The sequence below is a fragment of the Toxorhynchites rutilus genome, chromosome 3, assembly GCF_029784135.1.
Source record: "Toxorhynchites rutilus septentrionalis strain SRP chromosome 3, ASM2978413v1, whole genome shotgun sequence".
Lineage (NCBI taxonomy): Eukaryota > Metazoa > Arthropoda > Insecta > Diptera > Culicidae > Toxorhynchites > Toxorhynchites rutilus.
In genome coordinates this window covers 39,469,057-39,491,905 of record NC_073746.1, presented here as the reverse complement: position 1 = coordinate 39,491,905, position 22,849 = coordinate 39,469,057, and the positions used below count along the sequence as shown (strand labels likewise).

At 38.8% G+C, this 22,849-nt stretch overlaps 3 protein-coding genes across 3 annotated transcripts; all 3 read left to right on the top strand.

Moving 5' to 3' along the window:
- Positions 1–658: 658 nt before the first annotated feature.
- LOC129777373 (circadian clock-controlled protein daywake-like) lies at positions 659–2,189 on the top strand. Its single transcript, XM_055783614.1, has 4 exons — positions 659–792; positions 854–1,091; positions 1,148–1,281; positions 1,340–2,189. Exons 1-4 carry the CDS (start codon positions 729–731, stop codon positions 1,639–1,641), a joined length of 738 nt encoding a protein of 245 aa, XP_055639589.1. The 5' UTR covers positions 659–728; the 3' UTR covers positions 1,642–2,189.
- Positions 2,190–11,487: 9,298 nt separating this feature from the next.
- Positions 11,488–15,111, top strand: LOC129779385 (circadian clock-controlled protein daywake-like). The gene is made up of 4 exons (XM_055786824.1): positions 11,488–11,643; positions 11,715–11,952; positions 12,010–12,143; positions 12,205–15,111. The coding sequence occupies exons 1-4, from the start codon at positions 11,580–11,582 to the stop codon at positions 12,507–12,509; spliced, it is 741 nt and encodes a 246-aa protein (XP_055642799.1). The 5' UTR covers positions 11,488–11,579; the 3' UTR covers positions 12,510–15,111.
- Positions 15,112–18,558: 3,447 nt separating this feature from the next.
- LOC129777470 (uncharacterized) lies at positions 18,559–22,532 on the top strand. The gene is made up of 4 exons (XM_055783742.1): positions 18,559–21,664; positions 21,727–21,964; positions 22,024–22,157; positions 22,221–22,532. Exons 1-4 carry the CDS (start codon positions 21,601–21,603, stop codon positions 22,520–22,522), a joined length of 738 nt encoding a protein of 245 aa, XP_055639717.1. The 5' UTR covers positions 18,559–21,600; the 3' UTR covers positions 22,523–22,532.
- The last annotated feature ends 317 nt before the right edge of the window (positions 22,533–22,849 follow it).

The window sequence follows — 22,849 nt, the reverse complement described above, 5'->3', positions numbered from 1 at the left end:
GGACCACTTGGCTGCAAGGGCCTCGTCGGGACCGTATCAGCTCTGTGGCGGACATGACTGAGTATTGGCTTATCTTTTGACATTGCAATTTTTTGAACTTATATCTGCGAATAAAATCAGTGCGTTTTTTGTGTTTGCTAAACTGATTTCGATGTTGAGAAAGAATAAATAAATTATCTTTTACATAACTCGTCTTGCTCAAACCTCTGTAGGGAAACGAAGCGAGACCATCATCATCATTTAAAAAAAAGATTGCTTTCAAAAAATGGAATACAAAAAATTACTTGTCATTTAAATGTAAAACAAGCTGAAGCATTGTAGGGCATCCAAACAAAAACAGAAATGAAATAGGCTCATCAAATCGGGGTGATAGTAGAGCTATCACAGATAATGTAAGATAAAACCGATTATCAAACTGATGAGTCAAGCAGTTCGCTACTAATGCTAATAACAAGGTATTGGATCAGCTGGACGTCACCTCATGATACAATTGCTTACCCCTTCATCGAATAGAAATCGCTCCCCGTTCGTTCTCATTTTACGCCTCTAACAAAAAGGGAAGATCATAATCTCGGTGCTACTTGCTATTGTACGCAAAGTGCGTGTGCCGCGGGAATGCGGCTGTTATTGAATCGCATCACATATATCATATAAATTTCCGGAAAATTCACTCATTCCACTAGTTACTGCCAGTGTATAGAGTTGCTTTTTAGGTGGGAGTGCTTATAATGAAGTCGAGTGCCGTGGCTGTGATTGTGGCGCTGAATTTGGCCGTCGGATATGCCGATATCTGTGAATACTTCCGAGCGCTGGTGATGTTGGAGTTTGATAATCGGTGAGGTCCCTCTTTTAGCTCCAGTGATTGAGGTTTGCAATCGAACCGATCCGGCACTAGCGAAGTGTCTCTTCGAAGTAGTGGACAAGCTGCGGCCGAATATCGCTTCGGGAGACTTTGGAGAAAATCGGACTGCCGCTCCATTGGATCCATTCGAAATCGATAGGATCGACATTGACCGAGGGAAAAGTTTGAAGGCCAGTTTGACGAATATTACAATCTATGGGATTACTGGATTTGTGCTCCGGAAAATTCGGTACGCCTTAATTGGATAGAATTAGAGCGAGTTATCAATCTCAATACATTCAACAGTCATAATTTAGCGGAAAGAAAGTTTAACATCAGTGCTAGACTACCGTCGGTACAGGTTAAAGGGCAATACGACTTGAGTATGACTATTTTGGTGCTGAAACTAACTGGCAAAGGACCATTTAATATGACGTTTAGTGAGTACCACGAATATTTCCTGAAAACATCATCTCAACTGTTCGCTCTCGTTTCAAGATGACACCTTGGTGAATTTGAAGATCCATTATTACCTGGAACCGGAGGATGGAAGAAACTACATCAAATTCCATCCGATTGGGCTGAAAATTAAGTTCAAAGATGCGCAGTTTTATCTGAAGAATCTGTTCAACGGTGATCCGGTGCTGGAACAAATCGGTAACCAGGCCATTAATGCGAATCCTCACGTCTTCCTGGACGAAGTGAAACCTGCACTGATAGAGAAATTATCCAAATCGCTCACGGATATTTCGAATGCTGTTGTGGAAGGGAGCGAGGAGGATGAACTACTCCCACCGTGATGCGTTGGGTTCGTAAAATGTGATAGAGATAAAAAATGGTGTTATTTTTATACTTATTCTGGATGCATGAAAATATAGGATTTAATATAAGTTCCCGAGAGAAATGTAGGAAAATACTTTAAGTTGCATTAATGATTTGGATTAAGTCGAGATTTGTTGGCAGAAAATACGCAAACGACTTCCAATGTATTGATTCAAATTTGAAAAACATTTGCTAGTGGAATTGTTGAATTCTAGGGCTACAACACTCTATCGAATACATCGTGCTTTGAGCGTTTCAAAAGTGGTCTTTTTGACAGTGAAAAGAATGTGAAAACAACCTAAAAATTGAAAAGTATTAAATGCAAGAGAAAATTTTAAATAAATTTTGCGTGATTAAAACAGTGATTCCCGAGATTCTTATGACATTGGAATAAATTCTTACGCAAGTAGCTTAATTCACATGACCTGAACCATATAGACGTCATGAGATGATTTTGCTTGTCTGGACTTCATAAAATGAATTTGTTATAGCGGTGATAGAAAATAAACTCATTACGTCAATTCAACATGTGGAAGAATGTTCCTGTGAAGCCCCGTCAACGTCAAAGCGAATCAAACTATTAAGGGATACTCTAAGAACCAATTCAATAATTCCCGTATTTCTTCGTCGATGGGAACGACCGTCATGTTATCGTCAAGGGAGAGTGCTATCGCAACATGTAGGAAAACTTTTTTTGGTCAGAATTGGAAGATCTTAACATCAATGGTATGTGGTTTCAACAAGACGGTGCCATTTGCCGCTCAGCGTACGCTACATTTATTGAAAAGTACGTTTGATGAACGTGTTATTTCGTGAAATGGACCTGTCAATTGGTCGCCTCGCCCATGCTATTCGACGCCGTTGGATTTAATTTTATGGGGCTATGTCAAGACACTGGTCTATGCTAATAGGCCAGCAACTCTAGAAGAGCTCAGAGACAACATCCAACACGAAATTCGCAACATTCCGGTCGAAACGTGTGGCCGAACCCAACGGATCGATAGCTGTAAACGGGTGTGTGGTGGTCGTATGACCCAAATCAAAATTTCATTCTTAAAATGTAACTACAACCAGAAAAAAAATGAACTCATTATCTCAAATAACCTGTGCTTAATAAAAGACCCGTTATATTTTGGTTTTGAAGTTTGTTTTTTATTTTTGAAATACAATAAAAAAAATCAGAATGAATAACTGTTTTGTTCTTATCGTTCTTTTCCTCTACCTAAGTCGTCCCAACGTTTATTGAAGAAATTTACATGCTTAATGTTTGTGTTTTTTTTTCAAACAATAGTTATTTGAGATTAAGATGTCATATAACACGTTTGGAATTTATTTTGAGTGGTTCGGTCGAGAACAAGCGAGCACTAGTGCAGGCCGGAAGCACATCTGTTACGGCCCAGGTCGAAACATCGGATAGCAAAAAAACACACATCGATTTAATGCTCTTAATTCTCTTAATGAACCCATAAACAACAATACTGAAAACTACTAAAAACATAATCTAAACATTGAATTCCACGGTAATGGACCTGAATCGAACTTGGGAAATGAGATAAATCTATATATATATATATATATATATATATATATATATATATATATATATATATATATATATATATATATATAATGCCTAATGTCAAAAAAGTCCTGTGGTTTTTTTTTTGAATTTTCATTTCTTCATAAAATTAGTTACAATCATCTGTTTTAAGTCAAATATGCGCCGTTTTGTTCGATGACTTGTTCCCAACGAGATGCCAACTTCATAATACCCATAATACCCCTGTTATAGCTCGCTTCATTATTGGCAAAAAAAACTCGGATAGCCAATTTTCACAGGCCTCTTTTGTGGCTAACTTCTGACTACCTAGCTCGTTCGCCATGGACAAAAACAGGTGGTAGTCACTTGGTGCAAGGTCCGGACTATACGGCGGATGCAAAAGAACCCCCATCCGAGCTCCCGGAGCTTCTGGCGCGTCACCAAAGAAGTGTGTGGCCTGGCGTTGTCCTGATGGAAGACAATGCGGCCTCTGTTTATCAAAGATGGCCTCTTCTTCATGAGTGCTACCTTGAAGCGGTCCTGTTGTTGGCAGTACAGGTCCGAATTGAGCGTTTGGCCATAGGGAAGCAGCTCATAATAGATTATTCCTTGACAATCCCACCAAACACACAGCAGAACCTTCCTGGCCGTTAATGAGGGCTTGGCCACCGTCTGAGCCGCTTCAGCGGGCTTCGACCACGACCGTTTGCGCTTCACGTTGTCGTAAGTGACCCACTTTTCATCGCCAGTCACCATCCGCTTCAGAAACGGGTCGATTTTGTTGCGATTCAGCAGCGATTCACATGCGTCGATACGGTCAAAGATGTTTTTTTGCGTCCACGTGTGTGGCACCCATACATCGAGCTTCTTTGTGAATCCAAGCTTCTTCAGATGGTTAATAACGGTTTGATGACTTATCCCCAGCTCTTGGCCGATGCTACGGCTGCTACTATGTCGGTGTTTCTCGGCTAATTCAGCGATTTTGTCGCAATTTTCGACAACAGGCCTTCCGGAGCGTGGCGCATCTTCGACGACCTCTACACCAGAACGAAAACGTTGAAACATCGTTGTGCGGTGGAAATGGAAACTGTATCGGGTCCATAAACTGCACAAATTTTATTGGCAGCTTAAGATGCATTTTTGCCTTTGTCATAGTAGTACTGTAAAATATGTCGGATTTTCTCTTTATTTTGCTCCATATTTGCGACACTATAACTCACGAACGACTTAACCAAACAAACCACTGTCAAGGACTATATTATAGCGCGCAAAAATACCTTTCCAACAAGCTATAGTATGACTCGATACAATGAATACAACTAGAACTACGCGCTTACAACGACACCTCGCGGAAATACCGCAGGACTTTTTTGACAGCCTAATATAATGAGAAAGCTGCAACTATGAAAATGTACAAACAAGTTGCAAAATAGAAACAAAGAGAACACTTGTAAGCAGTGTTGCCACATTTAAATCTGTACCAGAGGGTCAAAAATCTTTCTCATCTGTACTTTTTTTTTCCAAAAATCGGTACACCGTCGAAAATATTCGTTGTAGAGAAAAAAAAAATTATTAGCATTAAAGAATACTCATTTATTTACTACAAATAGTACATTTACATTTGCTAGTCATTCGTGTGTTTGATAATACTCATACATAATTTTTGGAATCTAGATTGCATAATATCATTTTTTTTAAATTTTCGAGATGTTTGATCAAATTCTTTGATCTCGAAATAGCGTTCATCGTATTGTTGCTAAGCCGATTTCAAAGCATATTTTTGTTTTGATTTTATTCAGAAAAATTGTAAGGGGTTGTATCTAGGACACGATTTTTGTAATAGATTATGTTCTTCGTTACAAATCAATTTGATGAACGTCCTTTCACGTTTGATATGATGACTAGGACTACCAAAATATTTGAACGGAAAAATTGTCAAACTATCATTGTATTTTACATTTCCCTTTGAAAAAATTGCACATCTCATGGTTAGGTAGTTTTCGAACCGCGAGAGTTCATCCACCTCTAGTATCTGAAATGACGATTTTTCCAGGTTCCTCAGTACAAAACGAGTACAAAAGCGCTCCACACCAAAAATTACCCCCGACTTGCATGTATTTGCAAAGCGGATTCCCCCAGGCACATTAATTTTGAAGTCCGTGTTAGGGACTTCAAAATTAGCTCAGCCCAGCAGGATAAAGAAAAGCCGTCTTTTATGTTTTGATGAAGCGGATTCTCCCAGGCACATTGATTTTGAAGTCCGTGTTAGGGAAAAACAGCTCGGTGGGAACAAAAATACCCCCGACTTGCATGTATATTAGCAAAGCGAATTTCCACAGGTACATCGATTTTGAAGTCTGTGTTGGGGAAACCGTAAATCTTGCCAATCAAAACTTGACAATTATGACGTTTAGACTTGACATTTTACAGTTATTCAATTGTTTATCCCATGAAAAATAACATTTTATTAATTGTGATAGACGCGCAGAAATATTTCCTATCACTTGATGCAAACATCTTCTGTTAAGAAATGTTAGAGTTATAAGTATCGAAATACGGGTAGGGTTAGCACACAAATCGGCAGAGCAAATGTATGGGTAAAAAGCAAGTTCTTCCAGTTTTCATGAATTTAAATCGTATAGAGATTAGCGAATTGAAATGAATATCCTATCAAACAAATTCAAGAAAATTTCCGATTCGATTGGTATGCAAATCATGAGAATCTGTTCACAGTGAAAATAGTTATTAACGTTAACTTTATTTCATAAAAACGTGACCTGTTTTCTGATTTGGCACCCTTCCTGAAAGATGCAGTTCTACATCAAAAAATCGCTCGACAGTTGCCGAGGAGTGGGGCATAGTGAGAATGTTACAAACAAGGCATCGAAGCGCCGAAAAGGCGATTTGTGATTTTCTTACGGAATAATTTTATTTTTAGGCTGGAAATGCTTCTAACACAATGTTAATGCTAATCAAATTGGAAAAGTTTCTGGAATTTAATTTTGCCGTAGACTTGAGCGTCGAATAATCGAAATCGAATCTTTTTCTCATTTGTTTGCTCCACGAAAAAACTGCGACAAATATCCTTTGAAATGATTTGCCTTTCACTGTCCATTGTTCTGATAATTTCTTCTGCTGCTATTTTAACCTAAAATTCTTGTCGCTTTTCAAATGATCTTAATATGAAATTTTCAAGATACTGTGTAAGGTGTACTACGCGAATCAACTTGTTATGAGAATGAATAATATTTTAGTAGAATATATTAGGTTAGGCAAAAAACTATAATGTATTAGTTTTTGCGAAAAATTCAAAATTTTATTTGAGATATTTACGATTGTCCGATTTGAGTCGAATATGCACCGTTTTGTTGTATATGTTATTGCCATTTTAAAGGTAATTTCATAATGTCTCTCTCATAGAAGTTTTGGTTCTTATAGGCGAAAACTATAGTGATCGATTTTCACAATTTTCTCTTGATTCCAATTTCTTATAACTTTGCAATGCGAGAAAAATGTGGTAGAGATCTAAATTTAGTGTTTGGCCATATGGAAGTAACTCATAAAAAATTATTCTGTTTAAGTCCCACCAAATACTCAGTAAAACCTTCTTGACCATTAGTCCAGGTTTTGTCACCGTTTGAGCTGCTTCACCAGGCTTTGACCACGATCGTTTTCGCACAATATTATCGTATGTGACCCACTTATCTTCCCCAGTCACTATCCATTTAAGAAATGGGTCGATTTCATTCCGTTTGACCAAGCCTTCGCAGATAGAAATTCGATCCATCATATTTTTTTGAGCTAATTGGTGTGGCACCCAAGCAACGAACCTCTTTGGGTCCAGCCCTACGCATATTGTTTAAAACTGTTTTCTGGTCGATCTTCAGCTCCTGTGCTATGTGCTACGGTCAATTTCGATTTTTTCTGTGATTTTATCGACAATTTCGACGACAGGCATGTCTGTGCCAGGTGCATCTTTCATATCAAAAAAGCCTGAATGTAATCGACAAAATCAAAATTGCACGAAACTAGCTGTTACAGTATCGGCAGCACAAAAACCATTTACAATATCTTCGGCTTGGCTTGCATTTTCACCTTTATCAAAGAATGTACCGAATTTTCTCTTCGTTGACTTCCATTGTTAACACCCTACAACTCACAACTGAATGGAACAAACGAAAAACAGCAAAAGGGCTTTTTAGTGTCAAATGTCACCATGACAACGAGAATAACATTGAATAAGGTGTTTGATCGATACTATACGAGATATCGAACACTACAGCCATCTATAGAGAAAATAAAGGATTTCTTTTTCCTCAACCTTAAATTATTGTCTTCTTCTTCTTCTTCTTCTTCTTCTTCAATGGCACTAACGTTCCTAGAGGAACTTCGCCGTCTCAACGTAGTATTACTTGCGTCATTTTTATTAGTACTTAGTTGAGATTTTTATGCCGAATAACACGCCTTGAAGTGGTATGATAATCACTTATACTTCAAAGATGACATTTTCATAATTTGAGACCAAAGTGCAAGCTTGTTATACAGTAAAATATAAGGAACATGTTTCGACTTCAATTTTGTCATGACTGCCTCCCATTAAATCGAGTATATGTGTCAAATATAGCACAAGTCAAAATGTGTCTGAAAGTCTTGTACATACATTATCTCGCACGAACTTGTTCACGCTTTACTTGCCGGTTTTCCAATCTTTTACGAATTGATGAACATATGTCGATGAGCTTTGTTAGGATATGAAAAGTACGACAATAATTTAATAAATAATTCGGGTTCGATTCCCGTTCTGGTCGGGGGAATTTTTCGTCAAAGAAATTTCCTCCGACTTGCACTGTGATCACGCGTATTCTAGAGCTTGCCACTCAGAATGCATTCAAGGCGTGTTCTTCTTCTTCTTCAATCGCACTAACGTTCCTAGAGGAACTTCGCCGTCTCAACGTAGTATTACTTGCGTCATTTTTATTAGTACTTAGTTGAGATTTCTATGCCAAATAACACGCCTTGAATGCATTCTGAGTGGCAAGCTCTAGAATACGCGTGATCACTGTGCAAGTCGGAGGAAATTTCTTTGACGAAAAATTCCCCCGACCAGAACGGGAATCGAACCCGAATTATTTATTAAATTATTGTCGTACTTTTCATATCCTAACAAAGCTCATCGACATATGTTCATCAATTCGTAAAAGATTGGAAAACCGGCAAGTAAAGCGTGAACAAGTTCGTGCGAGATAATGTATGTACAAGACTTTCAGACACATTTTGACTTGTGCTATATTTGACACATATACTCGATTTAATGGGAGGCAGTCATGACAAAATTGAAGTCGAAACATGTTCCTTATATTTTACTGTATAACAAGCTTGCACTTTGGTCTCAAATTCTGAAAATGTCATCTTTGAAGTATAAGTGATTATCATACCACTTCGTTCAGCCGGAAAAGAGTTATTAACGATCAAAGCCTTACGCCTCCAACGTTTGTTACTGATGCTTTTAACTCACATGCCGGTACAGAAATGAAAGACGGTAAATGATCTTGGTTTGTCCAGTCGAAAATATGATCATGGTTTGCCCACTTTTTTGAATGCTCTAATTCAGCGCTCCTGTGTCAAATAAGGCCTTCGAATGTTTCGAAACATATAAATGAAATTGCCTTTTACATGATTTATAGTAGTTTGATAGTATATTTTTACGAAATCACATGTTTTAAAGGATTATAAAATACACCTTCTATTTGTGTCAATGCGCCCCTCATTCGAGCTAACTTTTAATCGATCACCAGATGATTATTTGGCATGTATTCAGACCTTTTCTGGGTTACAACACTTATAAATATTGTAAACATCATGCTTGCTCACCATTTGTATCGGATTTACATAGCTAAACCATTAAATTAACGCATTTTGATGAACTCAATTCTGATTATAAGTTGTCCAATTCAATAATGTTGTTTCGTCCACATGATTTCTATGGCAACCGCTTGGCGCGCTGCAGTTGTTTATGTTTGTTTATGGTGTGCTTCGCGCATAGCAGAAGTATGGTTTTTCTGTGTTGATTGTGTTGAGGTGAACACTTCTAAAATGCCCAAGAAAAGGCAATATTCTGAAGAAAGCCTAAATTATGAATGAATCAATATGATGACAGTAAACTCAAGCAATGATAAATGCAACATCTAATTGTGAATTCGAATGTTTTCATTCAAAAATGGAGATTTCTAAAACCGGACAAACCATGATCATTTTTTTGGGCAAACCATGATCAGAGGTGGTCAAACCATGATCATAATTCTTCTTTAAGGAAAATCGTTAAAAAACATAAAAATTTGAATAATTTCAACACTTTATGGTAGTATTAGCAACTAGAGACTTGAGGCTTTTCAACAAACCCAAACTCGTATCGATTATGTGTGATTTTCATGAAGAAAAATCGATTTGCATTTACTAGTTGCGTAAAAACACCCCCAATTGGACAAACCAAGATCATTTACCCTAATCCTAAATCAAAATCCATACCAAAGCATGCTTAGTACTGTGCAGTTTTCTTTGTGCATATTGTGAGAACGCTTTGTGAAGCTTCATCGGAGCTTGAATTATAATACACTCATCTTTTCATTTTTTATTTTTTTGTTCCTTTTATTTATTTTAGGCTCATTGGCATTTTAGCTGTAACAGAGCCGAATTTTAATCGTGTACATGTCACATATTTATCATATCTATAATTAGCACATTACACAGTTGTCATTCGCCAGTATTTCTTCTATACCATTACATATGGTACATTCACACAGTAGCCATTTAGGCGTAAGAGTATTCTTTCTGTTCTTCCATTATCCAATCCAGTTGGACCACCGGATAGCGGAGACAGTTGATTGATCATTGTTGAGTTATTTATAGAGCAGCAGCCCGATGTGTCTTGCAGAGCAGAGCAGTTGTATGGATGAATCGATCATATTTCGACCGTGGATCGATCTCCATCGCTGATGATTGTTGCGTGGACGTAGTTATTCTGTAACAACACAAAGATGGTCAATGAGGGCCCTGAGTTTCGAACTCACGATCGATCGCTTACTAAGCGAACGCGCAACCAATGTGGCTACGGAGGCCCCCCTCTTTTCATTGAATTCGAAGTGATTACGAAGCTAAATGGTGCTCCCGTGGCCGAGTGGTTAGCGTCACAACTAACATGCCGGGTGTTCGGGTTCGATTCCCGTTCTGGTCGGGGAATTTTTCGTCAAAGAAATTGCCTCCGTCTTGCACTGTGGTCACGCGTATTCTAGAGCTTGCCACTTAGAATGCATTCAAGGCGTGTTATTTGGCATAGAAATCTCAACTAAGTACTAATAAAAATGACGCAAGTAATACTACGTTGAGACGGCGAAGTTCCTCTAGGAACGTTAGTGCGATTGAAGAAGAAGAAGACGAAGCTAAATGAAGTGAACCAAAGTAAAGTGATTGAAAAAGAATTTACAAAATGCTTAGTTTACCTGCGCGTAGCGTAACCAGGGCTCTGCATAGTCATAGTCAACTGAGGATAGTCAGCTGATTTTCTGACTGACTATATCCGTATTTAGTTGGTAATGACTTTTGACTTCTTCACGCAGTTTCTCCGCGAAAACATGTGTCTTCCTCATGTAAGACTAATTTTCTCTGAATATTGAGTCGATTCCTTGCCTAATTTCCACGGCTTTATAAAGGGTTAGTGGACAGCAAAGTTATTCAATTGTTAAGTATTTCATATGATTGAAGAAGTTTGGCTATAGGGATCTAAGGTATCACTTTATTCTGGAAAAAGGCCCAAAATAGTTTGAGAACCCCTGGTCTAGATTGATCTACTGGTGTTTGATAATCATAATAAATTGTTGACATGCTCTCACTCTTTGCCCGATATGTGGGTGCTAACTAGAACGGATTCAGCATACTACGCACATCCACACATGCTTCTCTCGGCAAACAGAAACCGAGGCGCAAACGAAGGTCATGATCAGATAGGAGCTCGATATTAGATCTTCCACACGTGCCAGTAAGCGACAGCGAACGAACAGCAGATGGATTGCTCCTGATCCAAACTGATCGTCCCCCGTGTTGCCGGTTATCGTTTGCCTACCAACCGCCAACGGATAAGACTACTCTCCCTTCTAACAATACGCTTCAATTAAGAAGTGTCGAACTAATTGCCACTGCTAATGACTTGCAGCGATCGCAGCCGCGTTCAAATTACCGCCTGGAATAGTGAGTAAAGTGCGTGCTGTCGGAGTGTGGTTTCTGCTGAAACGTGTTATATCGTATAAAATCCGCGAAAACAACTCATTTGATTCGTAACTGTCAGAAGATAAAGGTGCCTTTCGGGAGTGATAAAAACCAACAATGAAGTCGTGTTCGGTGATTGTGGTTGTGGTGCTGAATTTGGCAGTCGGATTCACCAAGATTGGTAAATACAAGTGCCTTCCAACGCGTGGTGTTGTGATGTTTAGAAATTGCTGAGGTCCCTCTTTTAACTAGCTCCAGTGCTTGAGGTTTGCAAACGAAACGATCCAGCTTTGGGCCAATGTATCATCAACGTAGTGGAAAAGATTCGACCGAACATCGCGTCCGGAAACTACGGAGAAAATCGAAATGCCCCTCCGTTGGATCCGCTGCTGATTGATAAAATCGACATTGACCATGGGCCAAGTTTTAGGGCCAACCTTAGAGACATTTCCATTGCTGGTGTTAGTGGTTTTGTGATTCGGAAAATTCGGTATGCCTAAATTGTATGCAGTTTAAAGCGATTTCACCAATTCGATCGTTTCAACAGTGACGATGTGCCGAACAGGATGTTCAATATCAGCGCGAAATTACCATCGCTATTGGTGAAAGGCAAATACGATTTGGACATGAATATTCTGCTTTTGAAAATCTCCGGCAGAGGACCTTTCAATCTAACGTTAGGTGAACAACTCGGATATCAACTGATGACACGTGTATAACATATATTTGTTCTTGTTTCAAGATGACACCTTGGTCAGTCTGAAAGTGAAATACTTCCTAGAACCGAAAGATGGGAAGAATTACCTCAAATTCCATCCGGTAGGCTTGAAGATTAAGTTCAACGATGCTCGGTTTTATCTGAAGAATCTGTTCAATGGTGACCCTGCGCTGGAGGAAATCGGAAACCAGGCTATCAACGCAAATCCCCACGTTTTGCTGGACGAAGTCAAACCTTCTCTTATGGACAAGTTAACCCTATCACTGACGGAGATCTCCAACGCGGTTGTGGCAGGGGGCGAGGAAGACGAGCTACTTCCGTCGTCATGAATGAAGTGTGGCAAATTATCCAGACTCGATCGCTTAGAATTGCTTGGATTGGTTGTGGAGCGCAATATGATGTTTACAAGTGCAAATGATACAGTTAAATGAATAATTCAGTTTATCGGTTGAATAAGTGTCTTCTCGTGGTGAACTGAAATTCAAAGTCCGCCTCTTTTCGATATGGACTTGTGATTTTGGACAGAAAAAAAAGTGTGATATGGATTGAAAAATAGGGTTGTTAAATATGCTGAGAATGTTAGATTCAATAATAATAACAGTAATGAGTGATATTATGTGTCTGAATTTTTATTATGTTCCTATTTCGACCTACTTATCAACGTTCTCTCACGATTAAATAATCCATAACGTGTTCCCCTTCAGCGCCACCGAACCCTTCTCTAAGTTTCGACCTACACAATCGAACTTGGAGTTGGAAGTATTTGGTTTAAAGAACGGTAGTTTGCGGTGTTACCTAATAAATCCATAGTTCTGTTTTCCGGACTCACTTACAGTTTTTTTTTAATTCTCGACGTCAAAGTGAAGGATAATTCAAAAATATTTCAATGTGAAAAGGTCAGATATGTGCAGTAATATTGATCCAGTTTTTTCTGTTATAAAAAATGGAGCGGCTTCTAAAAAGCGTATGAATGGGCACATTGATGCGCTATATCAAATCTAAATACGTGCAAGTCATTTGAATTACTCCAAGGTTCGATCAGCTCGACTAATTATAAAAAATAATGATAGCAAGTAACGAGCAATTACAACCGGATCTTGCAAATCTCTACAACAATTAGTCACTCGTGGAAGAATAGAACAAGTTGTTGACTCCGACGAATCTATCTATCTGGATCTAGCAGAACAATTTACCTACGCGCCATATAATGTGTCACTAGATTGCGCTTTCGAAACTTTCAACTTTCATGAAATGATTTCAAGGGAAGTCGGCTATTCATTAGTTGCTCAGCGTAGGTTTGAGAAGCGAATCAGAGCGCTGTAAAGGGAGAGTACGGAATACGTAAAAATAAAATATAATGATCGGAAGAAAACCAAATTCGTGGTGGATTTTTGCAGGTATTCAATCCGGTTTACATATAATGAACTAAATGTTGGAGGTTGTTCTGGTTGGATGTAGAAATCCTGTAATTTTCACTTCACGTATTTAGAGTTCAAACAGCCGTCTCCGATAATTTTGTCTAATTGTTTCTTCACTTTCTGGGCATAGCATACATATTCTTCGCCCCTCTCCTGGCTCATTAAGAGACATCGTTGCATCATAATGGTCCAATAGGTTTCGTTCAGATAAACACTGGAAAATGAATCCACCAAATTAGTCTCATATCATCCCATTACGTTTTTAAATATGCTACTGCCGGTTATCTACCTACTCCGGGTCATGTATCGATTGCTCGTGGAATGGTTGAACTCAATATTCTTGCACCCGTTTTCCCTAAGTCAAAGTCAATAATCCATCGATATTTCACAATCACCTGTGCACGAAAAGATTTCATGTGTTTCGAAAAATGAAAGTATTTTTTGCAGCTCATAAAATTAGGCACAACGGGTATATACGTGAGAACAGTGGGGCTTCATGGAGCCAGTGCGCTAGGCTTTTGAAACCGTTTGAAGAAATACCAAAAAATACAAGTTCTGTCTTCGCCGTTCTGTAGTGCCGAAACCTCTGTGACTTGGCTCTGGCGAATCTTGAAGAAAATGACGATTTTCATCACATAATCATCTTCAGCGATGATGCTCATTTCTGGTTAAATGGCTTTGTCAACATGCAAAATATGCGTTATTGGTCAGATGCAAACCCACATGTGCTTCAAGAAACACCGTTGCATTCGCAAAAATACTGTTTATGTTTTCATGGCGGAGGAGTGATTGAACCGTATTTCTTCGTCGATGAGAACAACCGTCATGTTCCCGTCAAACGTTGGCTACTCAGCTACACTTTTCGGCCGGAAAGTTGCGAATTTCGCGTTGGATATTGTCTCTGAGCTCTTCTAAAGTTGCAGGTCCCATAAAAAGAAATACAATGGCGTCAAATCGCATGAACGAGGCGGTCAACGAACAGGTTCTTCTCTCGAAGTAACGCGTCAACCAAACTTGCTTTTTAATAAATCCGTTGTAACGTGCAACGCTTCTCGGCCTAAAGGCTAAGATCAAAGTGTAGTTGTAACGTGCGCTGTTTATCAAGTGGCACCGTATTGTTGAAACTACATATCATTGATGTTAAGATCTTCCAATTCTGGCCAAAAATAGTCTTCCAACGATATCGGTGGCTGAGAGCCACCATACGATCGGAACAGTAAAACATGTTTGGCGGCTGAGAGCAGACATACGACCGCAAAGAGATAATGAATGTCCTGAATAGGTTTACAAATAATTTTTTGGTGTGAAAAAAAAGAGAGACACCTTCTACATGTCATTCTATAATATTTTAATCGCCCTATGACAATGAATTGAAAGGAATGCAGGAATGTTGGTTATTGCATTAAAGGGTGTGTCACATCAAATTGCATCACGGAAAAAATGCTGTAGAAATTCGCCCAGTAGACCGATCCTTTTGAAAATATTAGACAGTAAAATAAAAACTATTAAACAACTTTTGGCATTTTGTTTTTATTCATACTTCGAGCCCAAGCCCGTATGCTCGCACCTTCCTTTTTACCCCGTCAATAAGGTTATGCTGTACAACGTCAGATTGTAGTTTTTTTTTAACAGAAATCCATTTTCCCTCCGATTTGACAACTTTTGGGTTCTTCCGGAGGGCCTGCTTCATAATCGCCCAATATTTCTCTATTGGGCGAAGCTCCGGCGCGTTGGGCGGGTTCATTTTGGCACGAGGGTGACCCCGTTGGCTTCGTACCACTCCAACACGTCCTTTGAATAGTGGCACGAAGCGAGATCCGGCCAGGAGATGGTCGGGCCCGCGTGCTGCTTCAATAGAGGTAGTAAGCGCTTCTGTAGGCACTCCTTAAGGTAAACCTGCCCGTTTACCGTGCCGGTCATCATGAAGGGGGCGCTCCGCTTTCCGCAAGAGCAGATCGCTTGCCACACCATGTACTTTGTAAACTTGGATAGTTTCTGCTTGCGAATCTCCTCCGGAACGCTGAATTTGTCCTCTGCGGAGAAGAACAACAGGCCCGGCAGCTGACGAAAGTCCGCTTTGACGTAGGTTTCGTCGTCCATTACCAGGCAATGCGGCTTCGTCAGCATTTCGGTGTACAGCTTCCGGGTTCGCGTCTTCCCCACCATGTTTTGCCTTTCGTCGCGGTTAGGAGCCTTCTTCTTCTTGTATGTACGCAGGCCCTCCCGCTGCTTGATCCGCTGGACGAATGAACTTTACAAATTCAGCTTATTGGCGACATCCCGGACCGAACTTCTCGGATCACGTCTAAACTGCTTAACTACGCGCTTGTGATCTTTTTCACTGACGGAGCATCCATTTTTGCCGTTCTTCACCTTCCGGTCGATGGTTAGGTTCTCGAAGTATCGTTTTAGTACTCTGCTGACCGTGGATTGGACGATTCCCAGCATCTTACCGATGTCCCGATGTGACAACTCCGGATTCTCGAAATGAGTGCACAGGATTAATTCACGACGCTCTTCTTCGTTCGACGACATTTTTCCAAATTTACGAAAAATTGACAGTGAAGCATGGCCAACGTGATCTATACACTCTTATCTGATTATAAGCGAAAGCTGAAGATATAATTCCTAAAAATTAAATTTCTACAGCGTTTTTTCCGTGATGCAATTTGATGTGACACACCCTTTAGAAAGCATGTGGGGGAGGTGCGGGTAAGACGGGCAGTGGTGGTAATATGACCATGTGGTTGATTTGTATAGTTAAATTGTGAGTTTCAAATTTCTGTCATTGAGAACCCCTTCTACATGTCATTCTATAATATTTAAAACACCCTATGACAATGTATGATGAGTTTCAAATTTCAAAAGTGGAAAAGGAAAATAAGGGGCTGTCCAGCACGATTTTAGACTCCCCCTTCCCCCTCCGTTGACAAACGTGGACATTCTTCCATATATTTTAATTGGAAAAAAAGAAATAATTGCATTGTGTCTATATTCAATTTTCAATTAGTCTTATTTTTTGTGTTTTTATAATTATAAAAAGAAAACTAGAAAAAACAATTAAAGAATAAAAAAGATGTCTTTTGTTTTGGTTTTTTTCGCATTGAAAACTTGTTTTAATAACAAATTCCTAGCGACCATTCTGCATTGAATATCCAGATTTCTCTCGGAGTGCTCGTGAGGCACAATTACACTAGACAATTCTTGACTCAGGCAGCGCATCTTTCTTTCGATGCAACGCAAACTGCTTCACTCCCGGAACCTGCAAAATTGAAATCGTTTTATTCAGATCATAATCGTAAATCCTTTTTTGAAAAGAAAAAATGCGAAAAAGCTTCATTAGTAGATGCGGCGGTTGTTTTCTATTCTTTGATTGATTGCCCCTTCCCTACCAATATATCTTAGAGTTTGAAAATATGTGTAATCGTTGGCTGCAGGAAAAACTCGGTAAGGGCAACTGTATGAAATGCTGGGTTAGAATTGCTAAAACAAAATTCGTTCTTTTCCATTTCATTTGTTCTAATGCGTATGGAAATCTATTTAATCATTTATGTAATAATTCCACTATGATAACTGGTATTATGCCCAAAATATTACTCCTTCAAAATCGCTTTTCGAAAACATTCGAGAAAACCAACGACAAATGCATATCTGCTTCTCTAATGGTTAAAACGGTACGGCAGTAAAACTGCATAATCTAGCAAAAACTTTTTTGTAATCGTAAAATTACGCATGAAATAACATCTAAGGGAACTTATTTGGCAATAGAATCTTTCAATTGCGAGAAACAAGTGTCTTTCGAACATAGTTTTTCTGAAGATTTCTGAAATGATTTAGCACAATTGAATGTTGTTTTAAATGAAGCTAATCAAGATACTATTGAGAAAAATGTGTCGAAAGCATTCCAATGGAGAAACAACCAATGGATTTCGGCATACTTCTTTATTGAACTTTGACAGCGAAATGCAAGTTCAGATAATGAAGCGAAAATTAGAACAAATAAAACAATATTTTTAATGCCTAAAATGCTCTAATTTGAAACAAAAATATTTCCGATGTGGTTAATTACATAAAACGCGGAAATGTCATGTTTAATTTCAAATATAGGAAGACTTATCGCTTGTGGTTTCCACTATGCCATTGATCTAATTGATAGCAGTTTCCTCTTGGCTGCGGTGCAAAATATGTAATCTAATCTCGGATTCAAAGCCTCTTGAAAAAAACACGAATGTTGTAATAACATGTGCTAATTCACGGAAATCTCACTTGCAATATCCCAATCTTTCGTTCGGTAGGACAAAGTGATCCTCAAAAAAAACCGCTCTCTTGTGCTGAGCATGCCTAACTCAGCTGTATTAAAGATAACGTCGCAAAATTCGAGAAATATTCGGGAACGAGGGTACTCCAAAAAGGACTGAATCTGGTTCTTCTAATACTAAACTGACCAGACGTCCCGCATTTCAACAAAATGTCCCGCGTAAGATTTCGTCCCGCGAAACGTCCCGCATTTGGCAAAAGAAACGAAAATCTCCCGCGATATCAATATATTTCAATATCACAATTTGATCATGTTGATGTTCTTAAATGGATGAACCTCAAAAAAAACTTTTATTTGGCAGACTGTTCAAGAACGCTTCTAATGCATCCAAAGATGAATACTTTGAGCTGGTTTCATCAACAACAGCAACAGAATTGGAAAATCTATATATATATATGTCGATTGGTTCAGTAGTTTCCGAGTCCATAAGAATCAGACTGACAGACAGACAGACAGAAATCAATTTATATATATATATATATATATATATATATATATATATATATATATATATATATATATATATATATATATATATATATATATATATATATATATATATATATATATATATATATATATATATATATATAAATTGATTTCTGTCTGTCTGTCTGTCAGTCTGATTCTTATGGACTCGGAAACTACTGAACCAATCGACACGAAAATTGGTAAGTAGGAGTTTTTGGGGTCGGGGATGGTTCTTATGATAGTTCGAAACCCCTCCCCCCCTCTAAGGGGGGGCTGCCATACAAATGAAAGTTTTAGGATGCAAGAAATGTTTCTATGGTGGTTAGACACTCCTCCCCCTCTCTAAAGGGGGGCTGCCATACAAATGAAACACAAATTTGTGCATTACTCGAAAATTAATCAAGCAAACGAAACCAAATTTGGCATGTGGAGGTCTAAGGATGCAATCAATGTTTCTATGGTGGTAAGACACTTCTCCCTTTTTCAAAAAAAAAAAAGGGGGAGGGGCGGTCTGCCATACAAATAAAGCATAAATTTCTGCATAACTCAAGAACTAATCAAGAAAATAGAACCAAATTTGGCATGTGGAGGTTTTAGGAGGCAATACAAGTTTCTGAGGTGGTTTGACACTCCTCCCTCTCTCTACAGGAGGGGGGGGGGTCTGAATAACTCGAGAACTAATCAAGCAAATGGAATCAAATTTGGCATATAGAAGTTTTAGAGATTAATAAACATTTTTATAATGGTTCGACACTCCTCCCCCCTCTCCAAGGGGAGGCTCTCAAATTAAACACAAATGTTTGCGATAACGAAATTGATTTTCGTTCGAAAATGGAAATGGATTTTAATGTAATAAAACGCACTCTTATATGGTCTTCTATCTATATAAATATGAATGGATCGCCGAATGTGTTGATAAGAGCAAAACTCGAGAGAGGAATTGTCTGATTTAGGGGTGTCTCTATTCTATCATGTTTTCGGTATCAAACATTTATTCCATGTAACGGAGAAACATTTCATTTGCAAGTGGTTGAAAAATGTTTAACGAGAATTGTGTCTAAAAATAATCTGATATTATAATGACGAGTTTTGGTAGAAGTACTAGGAATTTTATAGTAAAAGGTAATTTTAAAGATAATTTTTGTTTCAATCAATGAACAATTCTGCGATTAGACTCATGAACAGCGCTTAGTAAGGAAACATGAATGTGATAACGAAAAATAAAATTTGGGCGGGACGAAGTTTGCCGGGTCAGCTAGTGATGTTTATAAAAGTCCCCTATTGATCCGCAGGGACCAACGTGAGTCAGACGAAAAGTTCATCTTTGGTCCTCTAGCTCGGTCAGGGCTTAACGTTTTAAATAAGCCGGAAGAACTAGTGTATACTCGACAGGAAGAGGCAGAGTTGATGAAGTATCGTAAATGAAGCGCTGCTTGGACATTCCCTTCACGTCTGACAGAGAAGGACCTTCTTCGAGAACTTGATGTGAATGATATATTCGACATCATCGCTTACCTGGGGAACGTAAACAAAATCTAAACCACCGAAAAATCACAACTAAGTGCCGATGATCAGAAAGAAATAATACTGATCAGTTTAGACTCGCTCAACTATGGTTTATGTTCAAATAACGTATATACATATCGTTTTGTTTTTTGTGTCCCGCGTTAGACCTCTGACCATCTGGTCACTTTATCTAATACACAAGTGCAGGTATAGAGATTTGGATAGCACTCGGTTCCCTAAGTCCTTCCCAAATTATTTAGATAATCCTCCAAATATTCCGGTCGTTTCATCATGTTATCAACACCCCACATGTAAAATGCAGATAAAAATGTAGATCTGAATGTGTTTTTAAAAACTTTTGTTTAACGTGTCCACGTGGACATTATCTGAACTCCCACCCCCTTCACCGTGGACAAGCGTGGACATTTTCGTACCAAATTGAAACACAAATTTCTGCATACCTCGAGAACTAATCAAGCAAATGGAGCCCAATTTGGCATGCGAAAGATTTAGGGGACACGATACGTTTCTATGGTGAATAGACCTTGGGGAGGGGGCGGGCTCGGGGCGAGCCAGGTGCCCATCAGGAATAATCTGTTTGATGAAATTTATAATCTTGATCGGCGACGCAGACCAAATTTCCTTGGGTACAATAGTCCCCGCAGCCAAACAGAGACTGAAATCTCGAAAACCAACTTCCATACCTGTTGCACGAATACCGTTCCATGGTGCAACATGACACGTGTGCTATTGAACCACGAACTTAGAATAAATAACAAACTCTCACTTCAGCGTTACATCAACAAACTAACTAAGACAGTGTTGCAATTCATTACGAATCGAATAACGAAATCAATTTATATCTGTTCAAAGTCCATTAATTTCAAAATTCAAATATGGGTTGCAAATAGCAGCAAATAAGTTGTGAAGTTCACTTATTTGCTGCTGGTATTCTAGAATGCGATAGATGCACTTAATATCTCTAACAATTTGAAGCAGAACGAGTGATGAGAGTGGCAAATTCTAATTACTGGTGAGGATCGTGCCCATTATTCATCGGCGAAAACATGACACCCAAGTGTGAAGTTTTCTTCGAATTTATATTCACATGTCAACTTTACGATTTCCAAGATAGAGATAATATTTCCACGTGGTAAGCAATACCAAGAACATATCCGATTAGATTCGTCAATATTTCCATTTTAAATTTATAACAGTTTTTTTTTCTAAAATCTGGGCCTTTGAGGAGATGGGATACAACTTAGATGTCTTATAAACAGTTTTGTATGAATGAAAAATAGTTGATTAAACTAAGTTTATATAGCGTCTGTGATTTTCTTTCTCTCGGCAAACAGTAACAACAGACAAAGGTCACGATCGGATAAAAGATCGTTACTGGATCTGTAGCACGTGCCAATATGCGCCTATGAACGAACAGCTGATAGTAGTTAGTAGTACTTAGTCCTAGTGACTTCCACCCCATTCAGCACTATCTTCAATTCAGGAGAATTAATATCATTGGCTCTGTTGAAGATTCACACCGATTGTAACAGAGTTTAGTTCACTACCTGGAACTGTAGCACGGAAGTACGTGCCATTGGATAATAATTGTAAACGGTATTACATCGTATAAAATCTGGAAAATAAATTCATTCGTTCCGTAACGGCCAGAGGATCAGATTGCCTCCCGAGGGAGAAGAGTCAATAATGAAAACGTTTCCTACAGTTCTGATCGTGGTGCTCGATTTGACCGCTGCATTCGCCGCGATTGGTAAAAACTTTTTAACGCTGGTATAGTAGCAGTTTAAAATAATCGGTATATTTTTTTTCCAGCTCCAGTGCTCGAGGTTTGCAATCGAAACGATCCGGCTTTGGCCCAATGTATTCTCGGTGTAGTCGATAAAATCCGACCGAATATCGCTTCCGGAGACTTTGGAGGAAATTGGACTGCGCCTCCGTTGGATCCGTTGCGGATCGATGGAATCGATATTGACCAAGGGTCAAGTTTTACCACCAAATTGTGGAATATTACTATCAACGGTGTCAGTGGTTTTGTGATTCGGAGATTCCAGTATGTCTCAATTGTTCCCTAATTTAGTGTAAGTTTATTAATAACATTGCTTCTAACAGGGTCGATTTGCCGAACATGATGTTAAATGCCAGCGTGAAGATACCATCGACATTAGTGACAGGGATGTATCACTTGAACATGAATATTCTACTTCTGAGGCTTGCCGGTGAAGGGCCCTTCAATTTGACGCTAAGTGAGTAGCTTGGGTATTATTTGATGCTACATTGTGTTACACAACATTTGTTTCCAATTTAAGATAACACAATTGTCAATCTGAAGATTAAATTCTACCTAGTACCGAAAGATGGTAAAAACTATGTCAGATTCCATCCGATTGGCATGAATATTAAGTTCAACGATGCGCGGTTTTATCTGAAGAACTTGTTCAACGGTGAACCAACGTTGGAAGCTATTGGAAACCAGGCTATCAATGCAAATCCGTACGTTTTGCTGGACGAGGTGGAACCTGCGCTCGTGGGAAAGCTAACTTCAACGATGACGGAAATTGCCAACGCAGTTGTGGCAGGGAGTGATATTGACGAGTTACTTCCGCCGTGATAAATGGGGGGGGGGGTGGTTGTGGTAGGCTATGCTACATAGAATTGTTCGGAAGTGCAGAAAGTGTTGTGTAACGAAATGTGATGTGAAATAATACAAATAGAATATTTAATTGAATTATTAAGTGTGACTTTTCTTAAATAGCAGTATTCTAAGTAGCAGTAGAGGAATATTGCCTTTTTTATATTGACGCTATTTTTATTGTTTTCTCTATAATTATTCATACTTAGTTCACTAGCCACAATTCATGGTATGTGAAGAAAAACATTTTTTTCCTAGGCTCGTGTGAAACATGGTTCTTTTGCTAGAAGCCTCGATTGGAATCGC

Coding starts and splice junctions, on each gene's coding strand:
- LOC129777373 (XM_055783614.1), top strand. CDS start 729: ATGAAGTCGAGTGCCGTGGCTGTGATTGTGGCGCTGAATTTGGCCGTC. Junction 1,092..1,147: donor TTTGTGCTCCGGAAAATTCG/GTACGCCTTAAT, acceptor TACATTCAACAG/TCATAATTTAGCGGAAAGAA. Junction 1,282..1,339: donor ACCATTTAATATGACGTTTA/GTGAGTACCACG, acceptor TCTCGTTTCAAG/ATGACACCTTGGTGAATTTG.
- LOC129779385 (XM_055786824.1), top strand. CDS start 11,580: ATGAAGTCGTGTTCGGTGATTGTGGTTGTGGTGCTGAATTTGGCAGTC. Junction 11,644..11,714: donor AGTCGGATTCACCAAGATTG/GTAAATACAAGT, acceptor TCTTTTAACTAG/CTCCAGTGCTTGAGGTTTGC. Junction 12,144..12,204: donor ACCTTTCAATCTAACGTTAG/GTGAACAACTCG, acceptor TCTTGTTTCAAG/ATGACACCTTGGTCAGTCTG.
- LOC129777470 (XM_055783742.1), top strand. CDS start 21,601: ATGAAAACGTTTCCTACAGTTCTGATCGTGGTGCTCGATTTGACCGCT. Junction 21,665..21,726: donor CGCTGCATTCGCCGCGATTG/GTAAAAACTTTT, acceptor TTTTTTTTCCAG/CTCCAGTGCTCGAGGTTTGC. Junction 22,158..22,220: donor GCCCTTCAATTTGACGCTAA/GTGAGTAGCTTG, acceptor TTCCAATTTAAG/ATAACACAATTGTCAATCTG.